This window comes from Sprattus sprattus (assembly GCF_963457725.1).
Source record: "Sprattus sprattus genome assembly, chromosome: 4".
Taxonomy (NCBI): domain Eukaryota; kingdom Metazoa; phylum Chordata; class Actinopteri; order Clupeiformes; family Clupeidae; genus Sprattus; species Sprattus sprattus.
The window spans coordinates 26,594,740-26,615,000 of record NC_137923.1 but is presented as its reverse complement, the minus strand read 5'-3'; the positions used below and the strand labels follow the sequence as shown (position 1 = coordinate 26,615,000).

The window sequence follows — 20,261 nt, the reverse complement described above, 5'->3', positions numbered from 1 at the left end:
CTTCTAATGACTTCTTAGAATAATGGCAAAACAACAACAACAAACATTCCAGTGCATGTATTCTCTCTCACACACACTCACACACACAGCACTTACCACTATGTCGTTTTCGGAAGGCATATCAAAGACACATCTCAGTTTGGAGTCCATGAGGTCGTCTGGCCTTGCATCTTTCCACTGCCACACACACACACACACACACACACACACACACACACACACACACACACACACACACACACACACACACACACACACACACACACACACACACACACACACACACACACACACACACACACACACACACACACACACACACACAGGATGAGAGGGAGAGGGACAGGCATGTTACTCATCAGAGACAACTACAAGCAGCTGGTCTAGTTTCACACACATACACACACACACATGTTCGCACAGACTGCATACTAATACCCACCCCCACACACTCAATCACACATATGGACCTATGCATGGAGAGACACACACACAGAGGCACACACACAGACACACACTCACAGAGACACACACAGAGACACACGCACACACGCACACACAAAAAGGGGAATACGGGAGTGCAGAAGGCGAATGAGGTGGGATGAACCCATAGTCTCCTCGCCCTCTTTTCAGAACTAAAATATATCAACAAATGATTCAGTCAGAATTATCCCAAACCCAAACCCAGTCTGTCAGTGTGCAGAGGAATGCCTCACAGACGCTGACCAGACCAGGCCGACTGCCTAGAGCAGAGGTCTTCAACCAGGGGGTCCGCGGAGGTACTGCAGGGGGTCCGCCAAATTAGTTCATCTGAAGCATTTTTTCCCCTCTTCCAAAAATGAAAAGCGTCCAATAGGCCACATAAACATAAACAGAACGTAAAAAATGCTTTCTTTTCTTTAAAAATAATACAAAGGCTACCCATGAGCCTTCACGGATCATTTGATCACCATGGCAATATATGCCCCTTTAGCTACATTTAGCTATCTGGTGCCAAAACACGTTACCTTCCATAACCATACAATTTGAAATAATGGATCGTTTTGTAATTTCTCGGAACTAAAGCTCCACGTCGGACACCACTGATGGCGGTTCATATAATCTACCTTCAGAGGATGCCAACACCCCTTCCATGAACAGCCAAAAGTGCAAACGGGAGAAGACACAAATATTCAGAGAATTATCTGAAGTTTGGCTTCACCTACAAAGCAAGTGAGCGTGGTTTGCTCTTCCATGCTATCAAACGAAACTATGAAACTATCCAAGCTGCAATGACACTTAAAGACAACCCATGCTCACTTGAAAGAAAAAACACTACTAGTCGCAAAACTCCCGAAGGCTGATTATTTTGCACTACAATTAGATGAATCCACCGATGTGTCAAACAACGCTCAGCTTTTTTTTTTTTTTTTCCGTGAACATGATATAGCCTGGCCAAAATGTGTCACGATGTGCACAGACAGTGCAAGAGCCATGTATGACGCACTGCATGCTTCATAGGGAGAATGTTGTTGCCAAAGACATGAGTGATGAATTCCTGAACGTCAGATCTCTCACTAGGTATGAGATATTTCATCCATAGGCTACTTAAGCTTCTCAAACTACCCAATCAATTGTCCCTTCCTGATTTAATACAGAGTGATGGCTAACTGTAAGGGAGAACAAATGTCAATAATAACCAGAATAAATTGAAAGAAGTCGTGTGTCACAGATGAAGTGTAATTCTATTCAAACATGTGTAGGGGAGTGTGTGGGTGTGTGTGTGTGTGTGTGTGTGTGTGTGTGTGTGTGTGTGTGTGTGTGTGTGTGTGTGTGTGACTGACACTTAATTCCAAATAAAATATATGAATATCAGGCCCAAATTTGGGGTGGCGGGGGTGGGGGTCCCTGCTCAGTGTCTCCATCAGCCAAGGGGTCCTTGGGCTGAAAAAGGTTGGAGACCCCTGGCCTAGAGAGCAGAGCAGGCCGACTGACTAGAGAGCAGAACAGGCTGACTGACTAGAGAGCAGAGCGACTGACTAAAGAGCAGATCAGAGCGACTGCCTAAAGAGCAGAGCGACTGCCTAAAGAGCAGAGCGACTGACTAAAGAGCAGATCAGAGCGACTGCCTAAAGAGCAGAGCGACTGACTAAAGAGCAGAGCGACTGCCTAAAGAGCAGAGCGACTGCCTAAAGAGCAGAGCGACTGACTAAAGAGCAGATCAGAGCGACTGCCTAAAGAGCAGAGCGACTGCCTAAAGAGCAGAGCGACTGACTAAAGAGCAGAGCAGAGCGACTGCCTAAAGAGCAGATCAGAGCGACTGCCTAAAGAGCAGAGCGACTGACTAAAGAGCAGAGCAGAGCGACTGCCTAAAGAGCAGAGCGACTGACTAAAGAGCAGAGCGACTGCCTAGAGAGCAGAGCAGAGCGACTGCCTAGAGAGCAGAGCAGAGCGTCTGACTAGAGAGCAGAGCGACTGACTAAAGAGCAGAGCGACTGACTAAAGAGCAGAGCAGAGCGACTGACTAAAGAGCAGAGCGGCTGACTAAAGAGCAGAGCGACTGCCTAGAGAGCAGAGCGACTGACTAAAGAGCAGAGCGACTGACTAAAGAGCAGAGCAGAGCGACTGACTAAAGAGCAGAGCGGCTGACTAAAGAGCAGAGCGACTGCCTAGAGAGCAGAGCAGAGCGTCTGACTAGAGAGCAGAGCGACTGACTAAAGAGCAGAGCGACTGACTAAAGAGCAGAGCGACTGACTAGAGAGCAGAGCAGAGCGACTGACTAAAGAGCAGAGCGGCTGACTAAAGAGCAGAGCGACTGCCTAGAGAGCAGAGCAGAGCGACTGCATGGAGAGCAGAGCAGAGCGACTGCATAGAGAGCAGAGCAGAGCGTCTGACTAGAGAGCAGAGCGACTGACTAAAGAGCAGAGCGACTGACTAATGAGCAGAGCAGAGCGACTGACTAAAGAGCAGAGCAGAGCGACTGACTAAAGAGCAGAGCAGAGCGACTGACTAAAGAGCAGAGCAGAGCGACTGACTAAAGAGCAGAGCGACTGACTAAAGAGCAGAGCGACTGACTAAAGAGCAGAGCGACTGACTAAAGAGCAGAGCAGAGCGTCTGACTAAAGAGCAGAGCAGAGCGACTGACTGAAGAGCAGAGCGACTGCCTAGAGAGCAGAGCAGAGCGACTGACTGAAGAGCAGAGCGACTGCCTAGAGAGCAGAGCAGAGCGTCTGACTAGAGAGCAGAGCGACTGCCTAGAGAGCAGAGCGACTGCCTAGAGAGCAGAGCAGAGCGACTGACTAGAGAGCAGAGCAGAGCATCTGACTAGAGAGCAGAGCGACTGACTAGAGAGCAGAGCAGAGCGACTGACTAGAGAGCAGAGCAGAGCGTCTGCCTAGAGAGCAGAGCGACTGACTAGAGAGCAGAGCGACTGCCTAGAGAGCAGAGCAGAGCGTCTGACTAGAGAGCAGAGCAGAGCGACTGACTAGAGAGCAGAGCAGAGCAGAGCGACTGACTAGAGAGCAGAGCAGAGCGTCTGACTAGAGAGCAGAGCGACTGATTAGAGAGCAAATCGTCTGACTAAGGAGCAGAGCGACTGACTAAAGAGCAGATCAACTGATTAGAGAGCAGAGCGACTGCCTAGAGAGCAGATGGACTGCCTACAGACCAGGCCTGGCCTACTGCCCCCTTCTAGTCACTGCTGATGCAGATCAGATCAGCCCAGCAGGGCCCTGTGTGATGGAAAGCTGATCCTGTTTCAGCCTTGGGCTTACTAGAGTGTTGCAATGCTGAGAGCTTGTGGCCTTGTCGACCTCTTGTGGTCTGGGGCTGACATTTCAGTCTGACTGTCGTAGAACTAGTTAATGTGGGTTTACTGTTTCAGGTTGAGCACTCTTAAAACACACACACACAAAGCATTTTCACAGGGCAGGAGTATGTATCAGTGTGTTTTGTTCATGCGCCAGTGTGTGTGTGTGTGTGTGTGTGTGTGTTAGAGTTTGTGCTGTGTGTGTGTGTGTGTGTGTGTGTGTGTGTGTGTGTGTTAGAGTTTGTGCTGTGTGTGTGTGTGTGTGAGTGAGTGAGTGTGAGTGTGTGTGTGTGTGTTTGTGTGTGACAGTTTCTCCAGAACTCTCAGGCCCTTCTTTGGTATGTGGTGGAAGAAAACTTTCTCCCTCTACACCAAACCCACAAATACTTGGTCTGTCAGAGTGGCTGGTGTGTGTGTGTGTGTGTGTGTGTGTGTGTCTTCATTTCCCACTGAGCCCTGTGTGACCACCACAGCCAACCTCCACTCAGTCCCATCTGAGCGAGAAGTGACAGTGGGGCTGGTCAGGTGGGACTTGATGTGTGACAGTGTGTGTGTGCGTGTGTGTGTGTGTGTGATTGTGTGTCTGAGTTAGGCTTGTGGTGATCAGGAGAGACTGGAAAGTCTGCTTAAATCTGTGAGAAATATGTGTTTGTGTGTGTGTGTGTGTGTGTGTGTGTGTGTGTGTGTGTGTGTGTGTATGTGTGTGTGTGTGTGTCTTAATTTCCCACTGAGCCCTGTGTGACCACCACAGCCAACCTCCACACAGTCCCATCTGAGCGAGAAGTGACAGTGGGGCTGGTCAGGTGGGACTTGATGTGTGACAGTGTGTGTGTGCGTGTGTGTGTGTGTGATTGTGTGTCTGAGTTAGGCTTGTGGTGATCAGGAGAGACTGGAAAGTCTGCTTAAATCTGTGAGAAATATGTGTTTGTGTGTGTGTGTGTGTGTGTGTATGTGTGTGTATGTGTGTTTCTCAGCCTGAGGTTGATAGCAGTCAAGTGTAACTGACAGCCTACATCCAGAGTGTGTGTTTTTGGCTGTGTGTGAGTGTATCTGTGGGGGCTGTATGAGGTGAGTGTGTGTGTCTATATCTCTGTATCTTTGTGTGTGTGTGTGTGTGTGTGTGTGTGTGTGTGTTTGTATGTTTGTATGTGCAGGACACAGTTGGCAGGTGTCACTGGCAGTCCACTCAGACTTTGTCTGTGTCAACTGTATGTGTATGTCTGCGTGTGCGTGTATGTGTGCGTGTGCGTGTGCGTGTGTGTGTGTGTGTGTGTGTGTATGTGTGTGTGTGTATGTGTGCGTGTATGTGTGTGTGTGTGTGTGTGTGTATGTGTGTGTGTGTGTGTGTGTGTGCGTGTGTGTTATAAGGAGGTCGTACGGCATCTATAGAGAAAGGTTTCCTGTGTATTAGGATTCAGGCCAGAATGTTCCTACAGTGAGAGCATTGACTATTGAATTAAGCATCGGTAATAACAAAAACACAAACATGCTTACATAAACACACATACACACACATGAGTTCATGATCACACTGACTCACACATACAACCACATCCACATGTGCATGCACACACAAAAACAGCAACACACACACACACACACACACACACACACACACACACACACACACACACAAAACACACTGGTAGGGCTTGAAGAAACAAAAAAGACAGAGAGAGAGAGAGAGAGATGGAGAGGTATAGGGAAACTGCAGGTTGCTCACCATGGCCTCCATCTCTGCAACGTTGGGTGGAGCGAAGATGGTCTGCACCATGAATTTGTGTTTACTTTTCTCATTGGGGTCGTAGTCAAACGGCTGTAGCATTACTGGAAAGGAGGAAAGGACATAGAGTGAGAGGAGGAGGAGAGGTAAGACAGGAGGGGGGAGAAGAAGGAGGAGAGAGAGAGAGAGAGGAGCAAAGACAGGAGGAGTAGAAGATATCAGGGAAGAGGAGAAGAGAGGAGAGGGGAGGAAAGAAGAAGAAGAGGAGGATCAGGGAGGTGAGGGAAGAAGAGGCAAGAAGAGCAGAAAAGAGACAGCATGAAAGAGGAGAGAAGAATGAGGGATGCGGGGGAGGGAGAGGGGGAGAGAGAGAGGTTATTATCCTTGTGTATGATATAAGATCCTCATCCTTTAGTAAAATTCCCACAGATGCCACCAGAGGGCACTCATGAGCCCTAAGCTGTTTGGGAATGCAGTAGAGTGACTGAGCAGATGAAGACTTATGATCACGCAGAGCCCTCCCAGATTGGACACAGGGTAATAAAGCAGTTAAGTAGCTGCTAGTACTACTGTGTTATTGAGGTATCACTGCCTCTGCATACAAATCGCAGTTCATCCATGTTGTCAGTCAAGTTTGGACAGATAAAGTTCACTTCAAAATGAAGTGGTCTCATTTGTGGCCATATTCAGGAATGTGAGTGTATTTGAGTTTACAAATGTGTGATAAAGCATGTGTGTGTCCATCTGATGTGTCACAGAGGCCCCTGGAACAAACACAGTACGGCAATGGTGTCTGCGTTTGCGTCTGCGTCTGCGTCTGCGTCTGCATCTGCGTCTGCATCTGCGTCTGCGTCTGCGTGTACCTGAGATAGTGACAGTGGCTCCTGCGTCTATCATTCCACTGTTGGGCCGTACGCAGTAGCGACGCGGCGCTGTGGTCTTCACCTTGAAGCATACTCTCCTGTCGGACGGATTCTTCAGACGCAAGTTAGTGGTCACCACGTCTGTGAAAGGCCCTGAGGGGAGAGAGAGAAAGAGAAAGGGAGGTGGAGAGAGAGAGAGAGAGAGAGAGAGAGTGAGAGAGACATAGAGAGGTCAAAGAGCTGCATATACAGTATGTGAGAGATGTCTGCTCCTTTTGAGACACCTATGTCTGTAACCTGTGTGTGCAGCTCGGAAGGGTCACTGTTGTGAGTGGTCTGACCTGTGTGTTAGCGAACGGTGTGTGTGTGTTTGAATGCTGTCTTCATGCTGGCATGTGGTGTGTGTGTGTGTGTGTGTGTGTGTGTGTGTGTGTGTGTGTGTGTGTGTGTGTGTGTGAGAGAGAGTAAATTAGTCAGTAGTTTGTGTATTCATAAGCGGTTCATCTGTCATTGCATCTGTCTGGCCATCTGTCAGAGCTGTGGGTGTGATGGTCAGTGCTGTCGGTGTGCTGGTCAGTGGTGTGGGTGTGCTGGTCAGTGCTGGGGTGTGCTGGTCCGTGGTGTGGGTGTGCTGGTCAGTGCTGGGGTGTGCTGGTCAGTGCTGGGGTGTGCTGGTCATTGGTGTGGGTGTGGTGGTCAGTGGTGTGGGTGTGCCGGTCAGTGCTGTGGGTGTGCCGGTCAGTGCTGTGGGTGTGCCGGTCAGTGCTGTCGGTGTGCCGGTCAGTGCTGTCGGTGTGCTGGTCAGTGCTGTGGGTGTGCTGGTCAGTGCTGTGGGTGTGCTGGTCAGTGCTGGGGTGTGCCGGTCAGTGGTGTGGGTGTGCTGGTCAGTGGTGTGGGTGTGCTGGTCCGTGCTGTGGGTGTGGGTGTGCTGGTCAGTGCTGGGGTGAGCTGGTCAGTGGTGTGGGTGTGCTGTTCAGTGGTGTGGGTGTGCTGGTCAGTGCTGTGGGTGTGGGTGTGGATGTGCTGGTCAGTGCTGGGGTGTGCTGGTCAGTGGTGTGGGTGTGCTGGTCAGTGCTGGGGTGTGCTGATCAGTGGTGTGGGTGTGCTGGTCAGTGCTGGGGTGTGCTGGTCAGTGGTGTGGGTGTGCTGGTCAGTGGTGTGGGTGTGCTGGTCAGTGGTGTGGGTGTGCTGATCAGTGGTGTGGGTGTGCTGGTCAGTGCTGGGGTGTGCTGGTCAGTGGTGTGGGTGTGCTGGTCAGTGGTGTGGGTGTGCTGGTCAGTGGTGTGGGTGTGCTGGTCAGTGGTGTTGGTGTGCTGGTCAGTGCTGTGGGTTTGCTGGTCAGTGGTGTGTGTTTTGGAGCTAAGTGAGTGCTTTTGTGTGTAGTGTTTGTGTGTGCTTGTGGGTGGTGTGTTTGCTGAGTGGTCTGATCTGGTCTGAGTGGTCTGTCTGTCTGTCTGTCTGATGGTCCCAGTCCTTCAGCAAGATATAATCTGGCCAAAAACCATCCCATGACAGGTCACGCCATCCATTAGGCCCTTAGACTCTGATAGAACATTCTCTGATCATGTCACTACACACACACTTCAATCAGGGCACCAAACAAACACACACACACACACACACACACACACACACGCACACGCACACACACACACACACAGAGACACACACACACACAGACACACCAAACACGCACACACACACACACACACACACGCACACACGCACACACGCAAACACGCACAGACACACACACACACACACACACACACACACACACACACACACACACACACACACACTTGGATCAGGCCAACAAATACACACACACACACAGAATAGGATCAGGCGTGTGTGTGTGTCTGTGTGTGTGTGTGTGTGGAGAGGACATATCAGAGAATATTTGCTTGTGTGAGTTTTTGCCTCTGAATCAAGGTGGCCTGTCCACTGTTAATGGACTGGCTCTTCAGAAGCAAACACTACACACACATACACCACACACACATACACCACACAAACATACACTACACACACATACGCCACACACACACATACACATACACCACACACACATACACCACACACACACAAACCCCTTAATCCCCCCCATCCTCCTGATGTACCTAATGGATGTACACTATATTAGCATCTTGAACAACACCGTAATGGAATCATAGATCATATGATCGGGCAGCTCATTGGGAAAACCATACGAGCCAAACTCAATCAGAGCCACTCCAGCTCCACAGCCAATCCATGGAGGGTAGCTTTCCATCCAGTCAATCAGCCAATAAGAGCCGGCCTTCAAAGACCTAACCAGATTACCTGCACCCCCCACCCCACCCTCCAGCCCTCGCCGACATGGATGATTGACAGGGGGGGGGACGACAGAAAAATGATGATGGTTTCCGTGGCTCTCCTGATTCTGGGTCAATAGTTCAGCCCCGGGGTGATCATGTAGAGAAACGTTTACTGCACATCCCAGCCAGGCTGGGCTCACTGTGGGAGAAGAGTGTCTGATCAGTGACTCTAGGAGAAGTGTGAGGTCCAGGCCTCTCTCCAGGCCACCTCTCTCCAGGCCACCTCTCTCCAGGCCACCTCTCTCCAGGCCTCCTCTCTCCAGGCCACCTCTCTCCAGGCCTCTCTCCAGGCCACCTCTCTCCAGGCCACCTCTCTCCAGGCCACCTCTCTCCAGGCCACCTCTCTCCAGGCCACCTCTCTCATGGCCTCCTCTCTCCAGGCCTCTCTCATGGCCACCTCCCCTGAGGGCCATGACAATCTAGCCGGGCACCGAAGCACAGGAAGTGATGTGCTGGAGCCATTACACTATTGATCCTGGCCTCCATACAGGTCGAGGGGAAGGGTTTGGTTTCAGGATCGCCTTTCTGGAAAATTCAATCGTGCAGGGTTGGACTGGACGTCTGGTCCCCGGACCTCCGTTAGTCTCACTGCCCCACAAGGACCTGACCTGGTGGCCGTGGCGTCTTCTGCTTAAGAATCCTGCCACTGGACCGTGGAGAGAGCACCAAATGTGGAAGCTTAAAGCTTTCGAAAAGTCTCGCTTTTGTGCTAGAAACCTACAATTCCACCATTCCAAGCAGCTCTCGCCATGGAGCCTGAGGTAGGTAGGCCAAGGTAAACACTCTCCCTGAGCCACTGGGCCCAGCCATGGCAGCAGCAAGGAGCACAATCATTCACGTTTGTGTAAGGAGGGAGGGTCTCTCAGGGAGATCAAACAGCTCTGCAGGCTTTGAAACGCACAGGAAGATCACAGCACTCACTAACTCCATAAAGCACAGGAAAAGACCCCCCCCCCCCCCCGGGCCACAATCAGAGGAACACTCCTCTCAAAGAGTCTTCAAAGGCGTGGGCAGTGTGTGCGTATGTGGCTGAGTGTGTGTGTGTGTGTGTGTGTGTGTGTGTGTGTGTCATATGTTTTGCGAGAGGCATTTTTTACTCTAAATCAAGAGCTGCTTGGCTAGCACTAATCTGACCAATGAGGAGGCTTGTAACTAATATCGTCATGGTAAAAGGCTAAAGGTTATGTTCCCCTGCTGCTTCAGTTCAAGTGACAAGTGACCAACCTACTAGCGTTTGTGTGTGTGTGTGTGTGTGTGTGTGTGTGTGTGTTTTTGTGTCTTAACAACCCAGTTTGTGTGTGTATGTGTGTCTTAGCTGCCCTGTCCCTTTTGTGTGTGTTTGAATGTGTTTATATATTTTCTACCCTGTGTGTGTGTATGTGTGTGTGTGTGCGTGTGCGGTGTGCGGTATGTGTGCGGTGTGTGTGTGTGTGCCACCCTGACTGTTTGAGCGTTTGCGTGTTCATGTCTTTACTGCCATGGGTGTGTGTGTTTGCTTCCCTGAGTGTTTGTGTGTGCGTTCATGTCTTTACTGCCCTGTGTGTGTGTGTGTGTGTGTGTGTTCTTGTCTTTGCTACCCTATGTGGTTGAGTGTGTGCGTGTCCTGTCCTTTCTTTTGCCCTCCAGTGTGGCGATAAGGCAGTGCGGGTGGCCAGACGCTGTTTTTAGAGAGCCGTCTTTAGCGTTCACCCCTAACAGATAACATTACTGATGGGGGTGGACACATGAAAGAGGTTTTGGAGGCCAAAGTGAAACCCACCGTACCCATAACCACCTCTGATTGGCGCATCACCGCCACGGCCACCAATCACACGCCTGCTGTTTGTTCAATTGTGGTTGCTGGCATTTTAAGAAGCATTTGTGAGTCTTCACTGCATGGCAACTTTGAGGTTGTTATTTATAAGCATTTATAGTATACTGTCCAGTTTTAGTATGCACACGGTACTGATTTAGTATGCAAACGGTACTGTTTTAGTATGTATACAGTACTGTTTTAGTATGCACACGGTACTGTTTTAGTATGTATACAGTACTGTTTTAGTATGCAAACGGTACTGTTTTAGTATGTATACAGTACTGTTTTAGTATGTATACAGTACTGTTTTAGTATGCAAACGGTACTGTTTTACTATGTATACAGTACTGTTTTAGTATGTATACGGGCTCATATTCCGCTGGCATGACACCAGGCTTCTCAGGCCAATCAGTTATCGGATAGCTCTCTTATATTTCATTAGGTTTCATTCCCTCTCTCCAGTGTCTCCTAGATGTCATTTTTTATGTGTAAATGTACTGTTCAATTCCTGACCTGGGTGCATCTGTGTGAGAGTGTGTTAGCGTATTTAAATGGCAAAGATAACACTCTAATGCCCCTTGCAGCGGGATCGATAAAGTATCCTTCCCTCCAGCTCACCCTTAAGAGCCACCATTTTGTCAATCTGATTTTCATGGTAAGTGCACTCCATGCTTCCTGGTGATAAACCAGCTGCCAATAAGTGGCAGCATCAGGAGTCTCGGCCCCACTAGAGGCAGGGCCGGAGACAGAGACAGCAGACTGCCCGGTGCTGGACATAAGTGTCACAGTGGACAGTTCAAGTCTTGGGTTATGCGGAACCATCCTAGAGTCTCAAGCTAAAGGACACTTCTTGTCCCACTTGACGGGCGGCCAAGTCTCGGCGACACTCCCTTACGAGTTTCAGTCAGAAAAGCAAAAGAGTGTCAGCTAAGTGGGCCACGGCCAACTCCCAAACCATCAGATGTGGCGGAAAAGAACATTGCGGGCCTGGGGAGTGAACATGGCAGTGCTACAAACAGACACACACACACACACACACACACACACACACACACACACACACACACACACACAACACACACACACACTGTAGTACTGCTTGAGACTGATAACACATCATCGCACTCAAGCATTCACGATTAGAATGTTTACTCATTCCGCCACAATGCTTAATATGGAACCACAGTAAATGAACCGTCTCCATGGTTACAACACACCTCTGGCGAGTTGCTGGAGTAAAGTGTGAGGTCACACAGGCCACAGTGAATGCCTACTTGTCTCTGGTGCTGTTCCTTAGGCTGTGTTTGTCTCTGGAGGCAGCTACACAGTAAAGGTGTGTGAAAGGTTGTTGTTATTTGAGCTCAACAGTCAATGAAATTACACACCCCTCCCTTCCATGCTCCTGAAGCAACCTGTTGATTGTCTGAAATTACTTATGGCTCGGTCCAAGCCATACTGGCACCTAATTTGATAGATACGCACCACGGGGTTCTTACGCGCAACAAAGAAGGGTTAGGCTATGTTGATTACCAGGGCACATTCATTAGGTAATTTTATAACATGCACACAGACCTAGTGACTATTTAGATTGGCCTACAGGGAGGAGCAGCACAATCTCCCTTTCAACAAATCGGAATATTCTTTTTGTTTGTCACTTCACTTTTCACTTGTCATTAGAAGGATAGATAAACTTGTATTATTCCCGTGAGGGAAATTCAGGTGTAATAGCAGCAAGGTTATAGGAATCAAGTATAAACATACATATTGTATATTATATATTATTAATAAGTATAATTATGATTATGAAAGATTTACACGCAACTATTTTACGGTATTTACACGCGACTATTTTTACCCACTTATTCAGGTGGGATACATACAGTATATAGATAAATATGTTTTGTTGCTAACATGGGTAGTGAAACTAACATATGAGCTGACAAGTCACAGTGGGTCTGTCCAAGTTCAATAAGGACATAATGCTGTTTTAGGTTAAATACAACTAGAGTCTTAATAGTGACACAACATATTCATTCATTTTACAATGTGAATTTAACAGTTTCAATATGTATAACATGCACTATAATGTCTGCAAATGGTAAGTGGCTATTCCACCTGCACCACTAAGGCTTCCTGCTACCCTAGCATCCTATGAGGGCATACATGCAAATAGCTATTCCTCTCGACCCTTTCTCCAATCATCACGTCACACATGTAGCTCCCAGCTCGCCGCCTTATGAAATTGGGCCAAATGTTTGTTTCCCAGGACTTTGAGCGCACACACACACTGATTGGACAGCTAGAGGATCGCGAGGAGAAATTTGCTGAATTTGATTAAAAAGTGTATTCGATTAGAATTGCGGCCTGCACTTTTAAGATGGGTGCAGGCAATTGCATGAATTAACAACATTTTTCATGTCCCATGTCAAATAAAGATCCTAATGACATCTGCATTCATCAGTGAGTGCTTCAGACATATCTAACTGGAACCATGCAGATGCATTTTGTGCCTTGCCATGTACTGGAGTCCAATCCCTATCACAAGCAATGGTGTCCAATTTTCAATATTAGATCATGGGGCGATACAGACTCAGACTTTAGAATAAAAATGGCAAAAATGAATCCTGTTCCAAATGCTAAAGTGACAACACTTCTTTTTCCGAGTGGTCCATTTTCAGTCATCTTTGTTTTTGATTTCAGACCTTCAACAGCGAAAATAATGTCCTTTCCGCGCACAAGGCTCCGCCAGATGCCAGATCCCAATTTAGTCATGAGCAGACAGCAGACAGCACTCTGTCACAGAAGTGGTCATGGTGAGGGAGCCAGCTACCAGCCTCCATTCTGCCCATCAGTGAACGCAACTCTCAGAAAGGACAAGTGACGAGTGAAGCGCTGGGCAAGGGTTTGATTGGGGAAACGCCTCCGAGCTCAGCTGAGGTCCTATCCAAACATTCAGCAATTGAATTCAAGAAAAAGTATATGGTATTCAAATCGCAGACCCTACCTTTAATGTCTCACAACCCGTTAAGTGAAGGTATTGCATATGGGTATAGAGAGAGAGTATTAGTGACTAGGGGTATTAATCCACATTAAGGCATCTGATGAAACATTCTGGACATCTCAACTGAAATACTGAGATATTGCCTCCACATCTTACAGTTAATAACTACTTCACCCGAAATCAACTACAAGTACTTGATACGGTTTGATTTGTTCCATTTGCTTTTGGCCAGAATGATATCTGGCACAATTTGTTCAGTCGGCCTAGATATCTTAATCACACTGGCAGGAATGATAACAACATACAAGAACTGACTGCATCACACAAGTTTAAACTGGAGAAATACTCAGGCCATTTTATGTTGAAATGCAAGCTGCAACGATTATTGCATTGCTCATAGAAAGTCAATTTGTGACATGGAAAAGCTTTTTCTCTTATAAAGAAAATAGAAAAGGTAATTCTTTAATTATCAAACACAAAGTATGAAGTGATTTTAGACTCTGAGTAGCAAATTCAAATGATTTAAAAGTCGAAATGCATCGATAACCGTTTTATCGGTTTAGAATTGATTATCGGTAATTGGTTTAAAAATCGATAATCGGTTTAAAATCGATAATCGGTTTAGACTCTAATCGTTGACCTCTGAATCGAAATCGAATGGAATCGTGAGGTGCCAAGAGATTCCCACCCCTACTCCACAGGAAGTCTGAATGGGTGTGAGGAGACTTGTATGTCAACCTAACGCAATCAAACATTCATTTTTGCTGGTGTTGAACACGCCCCAAGTTCAGGACGAGGAAAACACCGGAGGAATTCCATTGGTGGAAGTTCTCAGGTTCTGAACACTGCCTGTGTTATCCATCCTATGTGTATGTGTGTGTATGTGTGTGCATCAGTGTTTCCCCTACAATGATATTAGGGTGGCGCCCCGCCACCCCAACGGCCCCGCCCGCCCCCCCTGGAAGCTCAAGTAAAAAAAAAAATATATATATATATATATATATATATTTTTTAATAAATATAGCGCCAGATCACAAAATAAGTCATTTAAGGTTACCTTTACCATAAAACATGTAAAATGATACTTATTTTTAAGTAAAACTGCTTATCCTAACCCCTAATCCTGAAGTATAATTGTTGCATACTGTTACTGATGATGTAAGATGTTATATTATATTGACGGCTGTCATTAAAAGAAACACATGAACATCACAATTCATTTAAGTGTTTGTGTTCGTGTGCGCCGCGCTGTGCCCCTGCCGCCGCCCCCCCACCCCCCCCCCCCCCCCCCAAGCTGTAAACCTAGGGGAAACACTGTGCATGTATGTGTATGTGTGTGCATGTGTGCATGTGTTTGTGTGTGTGCAATGTGCATGTGTGTGTTGTGTGGTGTGTGTGTGTTGTGTGGTGTGTGTGTGTGTGTATGGTGTGCGTGTGTGTGGTGTGTGGTGTGTGTGTGTGTGGAGTCTCATAATAGCCACCAGCATAGGCCTCACTGTACTACAGGAGTTGCTGATCCAGTGTTGGGAGCGTAGTGTAAGTCTTAGGCCCTGAAGACATACTTTCCCTCACTCACTACATTACTCTGGTGTGTGTAAGTGAAGGCGGCGTTGACAACAAGTTTGTTTGATAAGGGACCATTCTCTGGAGTGACAGCCTAGCTAGCAGGCACACAACACACTAGTTCACTGACTGCCACATAAAGTGGTATACTGTATGTGGCCAGAGCATCCACCATCAGCTCCCTTGCGAGAGCAGGAGGCTATGAACACAAACGTGGGGAACTCTGGACCCAAACTATGGCCTACTGGTCTACAGGCTGAGAACCCTGCCATGTGTGGAGAGGGGGCAGAGAGGGCTGATGATGCCCTGTCCCAGGGGCAGGAAGCTGGGTGAAGGAAAAGGCCTGTAAACTCACTGAGCTGGAGCTGAGCTAGAGAGAGAGAGAGAGAGAGAGAGAGAGAGAGAAAGAAAGAGAGAGAGAGAGAGAGAGAGAGAGAGAGAGAGAGAGAGAGAGAGAGAGAGAGACGGCTCTTCCCACTCACTGCCAACACGGGTCCCCACGGCCAGCACCGGACTATAAATACTACCAGAGTGAGAGAGAGAGAGAGAGAGAGAGAGAGAGAGAGAGAGAGAGAGAGAGAGGGAGGAAGGGAGAGAGAAATAAAGGTCAAGAGAGAGATAAAAAAAATTATACTGGATGTAAAAAAGATCAGAATATTGAGAGCACAGAAAGACAGGTATGGAGACAGACAGAGAGTGTGTGTGAGACAGGGAGAGAGGGTGTGTGTGTGACAGGGAGAGAGAGTGTGTGTGACAGGGAGAGAGGGTGTGAGAAAGAACCAGAGACCATAAGAGAGAGAGAGAGAGAGAGAGAGAGAGAGAGAGAGAGAGAGGAGGGGGTGTGAGAGAGACAGATTAAGTGACAGAGAGAAGGGAAGAGAGAGAGAGAGGAGGGGTGTGAGAGAGACGGAAGGAGCAACAGAGCAAAGGGGAGAGAGAGAGAGAAGGGGAGAGCAGGATGTGCGTGTCTTGCTGATTCTGGGAGTCCCAGCAGGGTCCGTACCCTGAGGGGGGGCCACCCCCACTCCTTACGGCTGGATTTAGCACACTCTGAGTGTAGAGCAGGGGTGAAGCATGAGAGAGAGAGAGAGAGAGAGAGAAAGAGAGAGAGGGCAGGAGACTGAGAAAGACAGAGGGAGAGAGAGAGAGAGAGAGAGAGAGGGCGGGAGACTGAGGAAGAGGAAGACAGAGAGAGAGAGAGAGAGAGAGAGAGAGAGAGAGAGAGGGAGAGACTGAGAGGGAGAAAGAGAGGAAAAGAGACAGAGAGAGAAATAGAGAGAGAGAATGAGGAAGAGAGCTCATTCAGGTGGGATGATGACAATCATTAACTGAACTCTGACACGGAACAGATCAATCAGATAAGCGCTCGACATTCCAGAGCAGCATTCCGATGGGTAAAATCCATCCCACATCCCTGCGTTGCCGATCACCGCCCTGCAGCCTCTGCCGCCGCTCAGGGATGGGCCTTTCTGAATGAGCTCATCCCACAAGCTCTTATCAAACCAGCCCTATGGCAGGCTACACCTTGACCACAAGCAGATGGATGGATGGATGGATGGATGGATGGATGGATGGATGGATGGATGGATGGATGGACGGATGGTACAGAGTGTATGTCATGTTATGTTATGTTATGGTAGGTTGTTGTGCAGTGTCTTGTCGTAAGAATTTAAGTGCCCGGTCTGAACCTGTGTTATTTTGTGCATCTGACAATAAAAAACTTGTGACTTGAGGATAAATGGATGGATGGATGGATGGATGGATGGATGGATCGGATGCATGGATGGATGGATTGATGACCAGTAAATGTTTTGCCCTCCTGGAGGCAGAGGCATCATGCCCAGTGACAGTGATGTGTGCCGCTGCAGCTGCAGGTGTCGGGTAAGCCCAAGTCTCCCTTGGACATTCATAAATAGCTTGACAGGGAGAAGCAGGTCTTATCTACAACTGTCACCTCAGTTTGTGACAGGGCTGTGTTTCCTGAAAGCGTTGGTAAGCAACCAGTGTGGTAACTAATAGAGGGAGGGTGCCAAATAATAGTCTCTTAACCATTTAACCATGGCAGCTATCGGAGCATGCAACCCAGGCTGGAGAGATACATGTGGAATGTAAGATATCAAGAACTGGTTTCAGATCTGAGGAGACGATAGAAGTGATAGAGAAAGGAAAGGAGGATGCGAGGCAGGGAGAAAGGAGGACAAGAAGAGAAAAGAGGGAGAAGAAACCAGGAAGAGAGATGGTTCCCTAACAAATAGAGGAAATGTAGCATCATAAACAGATCACAGAGAAGAAAGAAGGGACACAGACAGAAAGAGAGTAAGGGTTTCAGCTACATAATCAAGACACACACACACACACACACACACACACACACACACACACACACACACACACACACACACACACACACACACACACACACACACTACAGAAACGACAAAGACAGTTGTACTGGGGAAGTGGAACACTAGGAGGACATCTGTGAGTGTTGAGGAAGTAACAATACACTCAGCTGTTCCTGTCACACTGTCCAATCAGCTCGCCCATACTAAGCAAAGAGTTTACAGAAAACTCCCCTTCTCTCTATGTGCTTACACGCATACAGGTAGAGGGGGGGGCAGGGCACACACACACAGGGCAAGAAAGGCTGGCCACTCACACACACACACACACACACACACACACACACACACACACACTCACTCATGACCTCATATAACAAAAATGCAAAACTTGCCAGCTAACCAAACCTGAAAGGAGAGGTGCTGCAACACCTGCATATCGCCTACACCTACTGAGCACACTGGACCCTGTGTAACACACCTCCCCCTCACATCCTGAGAAGCACAGGCCCGGGAGTTTTAACTTACAGTCACAGACAGAATTGGGACAGAGGAACGGCCCCATGTTGATTAAAGAATTACCTCCATATTGAGTGTGATCAAATCTCATCAGAAGCAGGCAAACATCATCCTTGCCAAAGCTCAAATGAGACTCACGTGACCTGCAAACTGATCTGGATGCACGCAAGGCCCTGGCTGGTTGCATCTGGGTCATTTTTTCTGATTAATTAATCAATCAATCGACCAACTGATTCATATACATTTACTTCTAAAGGATTTTTCATGCAAGGCAATAAGGTTAAAAGTGCTTGTCCATGCATGCTTGATTTTCGAACGAGGATTTCAAAACGAGCGATATCCTGATTCCATCTCATTATTCAGCTAATTATCCAGCTAAACGCGGAGTCGATCCTTGAAAGAATGTTTGTCTAGGGCACTGCTTGGGATAGGTGTTTAGGGGCATGTATGCGCTCTGGGTGAGAGACGAGGCGGTGTGTGGAGTTACGTAACAGCCCGCACCTATGGTAAAGATGAGCATTAACGTCAGCTGCCTGCACGAACATGCCGGTAGATAGGAATCAGTGGGTTAGAAAACCAGTGAACATCCCATGCCATCATGTATATCATTTGGCGTCTGCTAGCGTTCAATTTCATCCCAGAAACATTGTGCTGCGTCAAGTAGGCTACATATCCAAAGGTTAGGCTATAATTGCAACTAATCCGGGATCTGCTGAAGACACTGGCAAAAATCTAACGTTAACATAAAAAGTTACCTGCAGAGTTATGAAACACATAAGTAAATGTAAACGCTTGGGAGCTATTTAACAGGGGAAACTTAAAATGAACCCCGCCCTCAGTTCATCTCACTGCTGGTCAGTGATACGCAATAGCAACCGAAGACACGATAACAGTAACGTTCAAGCTTCTGATTAGGCAAACTGATCATTAGGTAGCATAACTGTTATTGTTCCATAGGTAGCACACTGTACAACTCAAGACAGACTCTCGATCAACAAAACACAGCGCAGAAGAAATGACAGCATGCTTCACATTGGTTGTAGAGGCTAGCCATGTAAACCTAACTACATGTCAGTTCACTGGCAGGTCGGCTTGGCAGATGCCACAATGAATGGCCCAGCCAGCTATCAGTTAACGTTAACAAATTCTCTGGCGTTTTGATGGTATTTAAAAGGTTTGCCAGTGACCTAGTAATCCCACTGACAACATGTTATTAATGTTAACTTCTCTTGTAAAAATCTTATTTAACGAGCTAATTCTGCTGTTAGCGTTATCCTCTTAGCGAGCTAGCTAACTCTTGGCATAGAGACATGATGGCCATCCACATGGATGGGAAATAAGTGGCTGTCTCCGTTGCCTTGATGGCAAGCAACCGGATAATGATGAAGGTCCAGGCTCCCTGAGTGGATATCAAGTTTAATTAGGCAACTATTTTGGATCTTCAATAATGCTTGCGGTTACAGATGCCTTGACGACACACTAGGGAACTTCAGTCACAGGAATGAAACGTGCCCGCTGTCAAAACGCCTGCTGTCAGACAGCACTCAGTTTATTAGCTAGTTAGCCAGCCTGCCAGGTTAGCTTGCTTTGGCCAAAATCATGCCGTTTGCTGAAACGTCTCTAACGTTAGAGTGCGGGGATTCGTAGCGGCCCATACATCCCCGGTTCCTCTACCTCAAAATGGCGGTTTTGGAGTCGGTGAACTAATCGGAGGGAGTGTGAAATTATCCCCGGTGTCGTCTCAAGGAATGCAACGTTAGCATGCTATTCAACTGCAGTCATCTCGCGACAGTGACAGTGCGTTATTCCCTTACCTTTAAATCTAAGATCGTTCGGTGGATCAAGAACGAGAATCTGCTCCAACTTGGACATGTTTGCCAGGGATGCGCTTAGGTGACGGTTCCAGGGGTGCCACTGCGAGAGTAGAAATCCCAAACCTGTATGAAGCCACTGAACGTTGCCTTCTGAACGAGGGAGTGAGCAGAAGGATACAGGCACTTGAACGCGCGACTCCTGGGCGCGCACTCGCGCAGGAGAGATGCCTGGTCGATAATAGTTCTTGGAGTTTAATTGGTGGGTTATCCTTGTTTATTCCGTTAGCAAACTCAATTTATTAACCCCGGAGAATCCTAATCCAATCTAGATTACAATCATACCCCGTGGTAATCAGGCAACTTGATGAACATGTCCCCAAAACATCTTGTCCCAGATGTTTTGAGAATTATCTTGGCAGCCTTGTGGGCTCTGTCTGAGTGTGGTGGGCAGAAAGGTAAACTTGGGTTAGGTTAATTTACTGCCAGCCAAATTC

General features: G+C 47.8%; 1 protein-coding gene across 1 annotated transcript in view; it reads right to left on the bottom strand.

The window, feature by feature from the left end:
• The window catches only part of LOC308363978 (vesicle-associated membrane protein-associated protein A-like), a 25,131-nt gene extending 5,040 nt beyond the window's left edge, over nucleotides 1–20,091 (bottom strand). The window contains exons 1-4 of the mRNA XM_080836908.1: nucleotides 19,768–20,091; nucleotides 6,374–6,526; nucleotides 5,511–5,614; nucleotides 97–177 (exon numbers count right to left, since the gene is read on the bottom strand). Coding sequence (XP_080693034.1) covers nucleotides 97–177; nucleotides 5,511–5,614; nucleotides 6,374–6,526; nucleotides 19,768–19,825 — 396 coding nt within the window. The 5' untranslated portion in view covers nucleotides 19,826–20,091. The remainder of the gene's footprint in view (nucleotides 1–96; nucleotides 178–5,510; nucleotides 5,615–6,373; nucleotides 6,527–19,767) is intronic.
• Nucleotides 20,092–20,261: the final 170 nt, after the last annotated feature.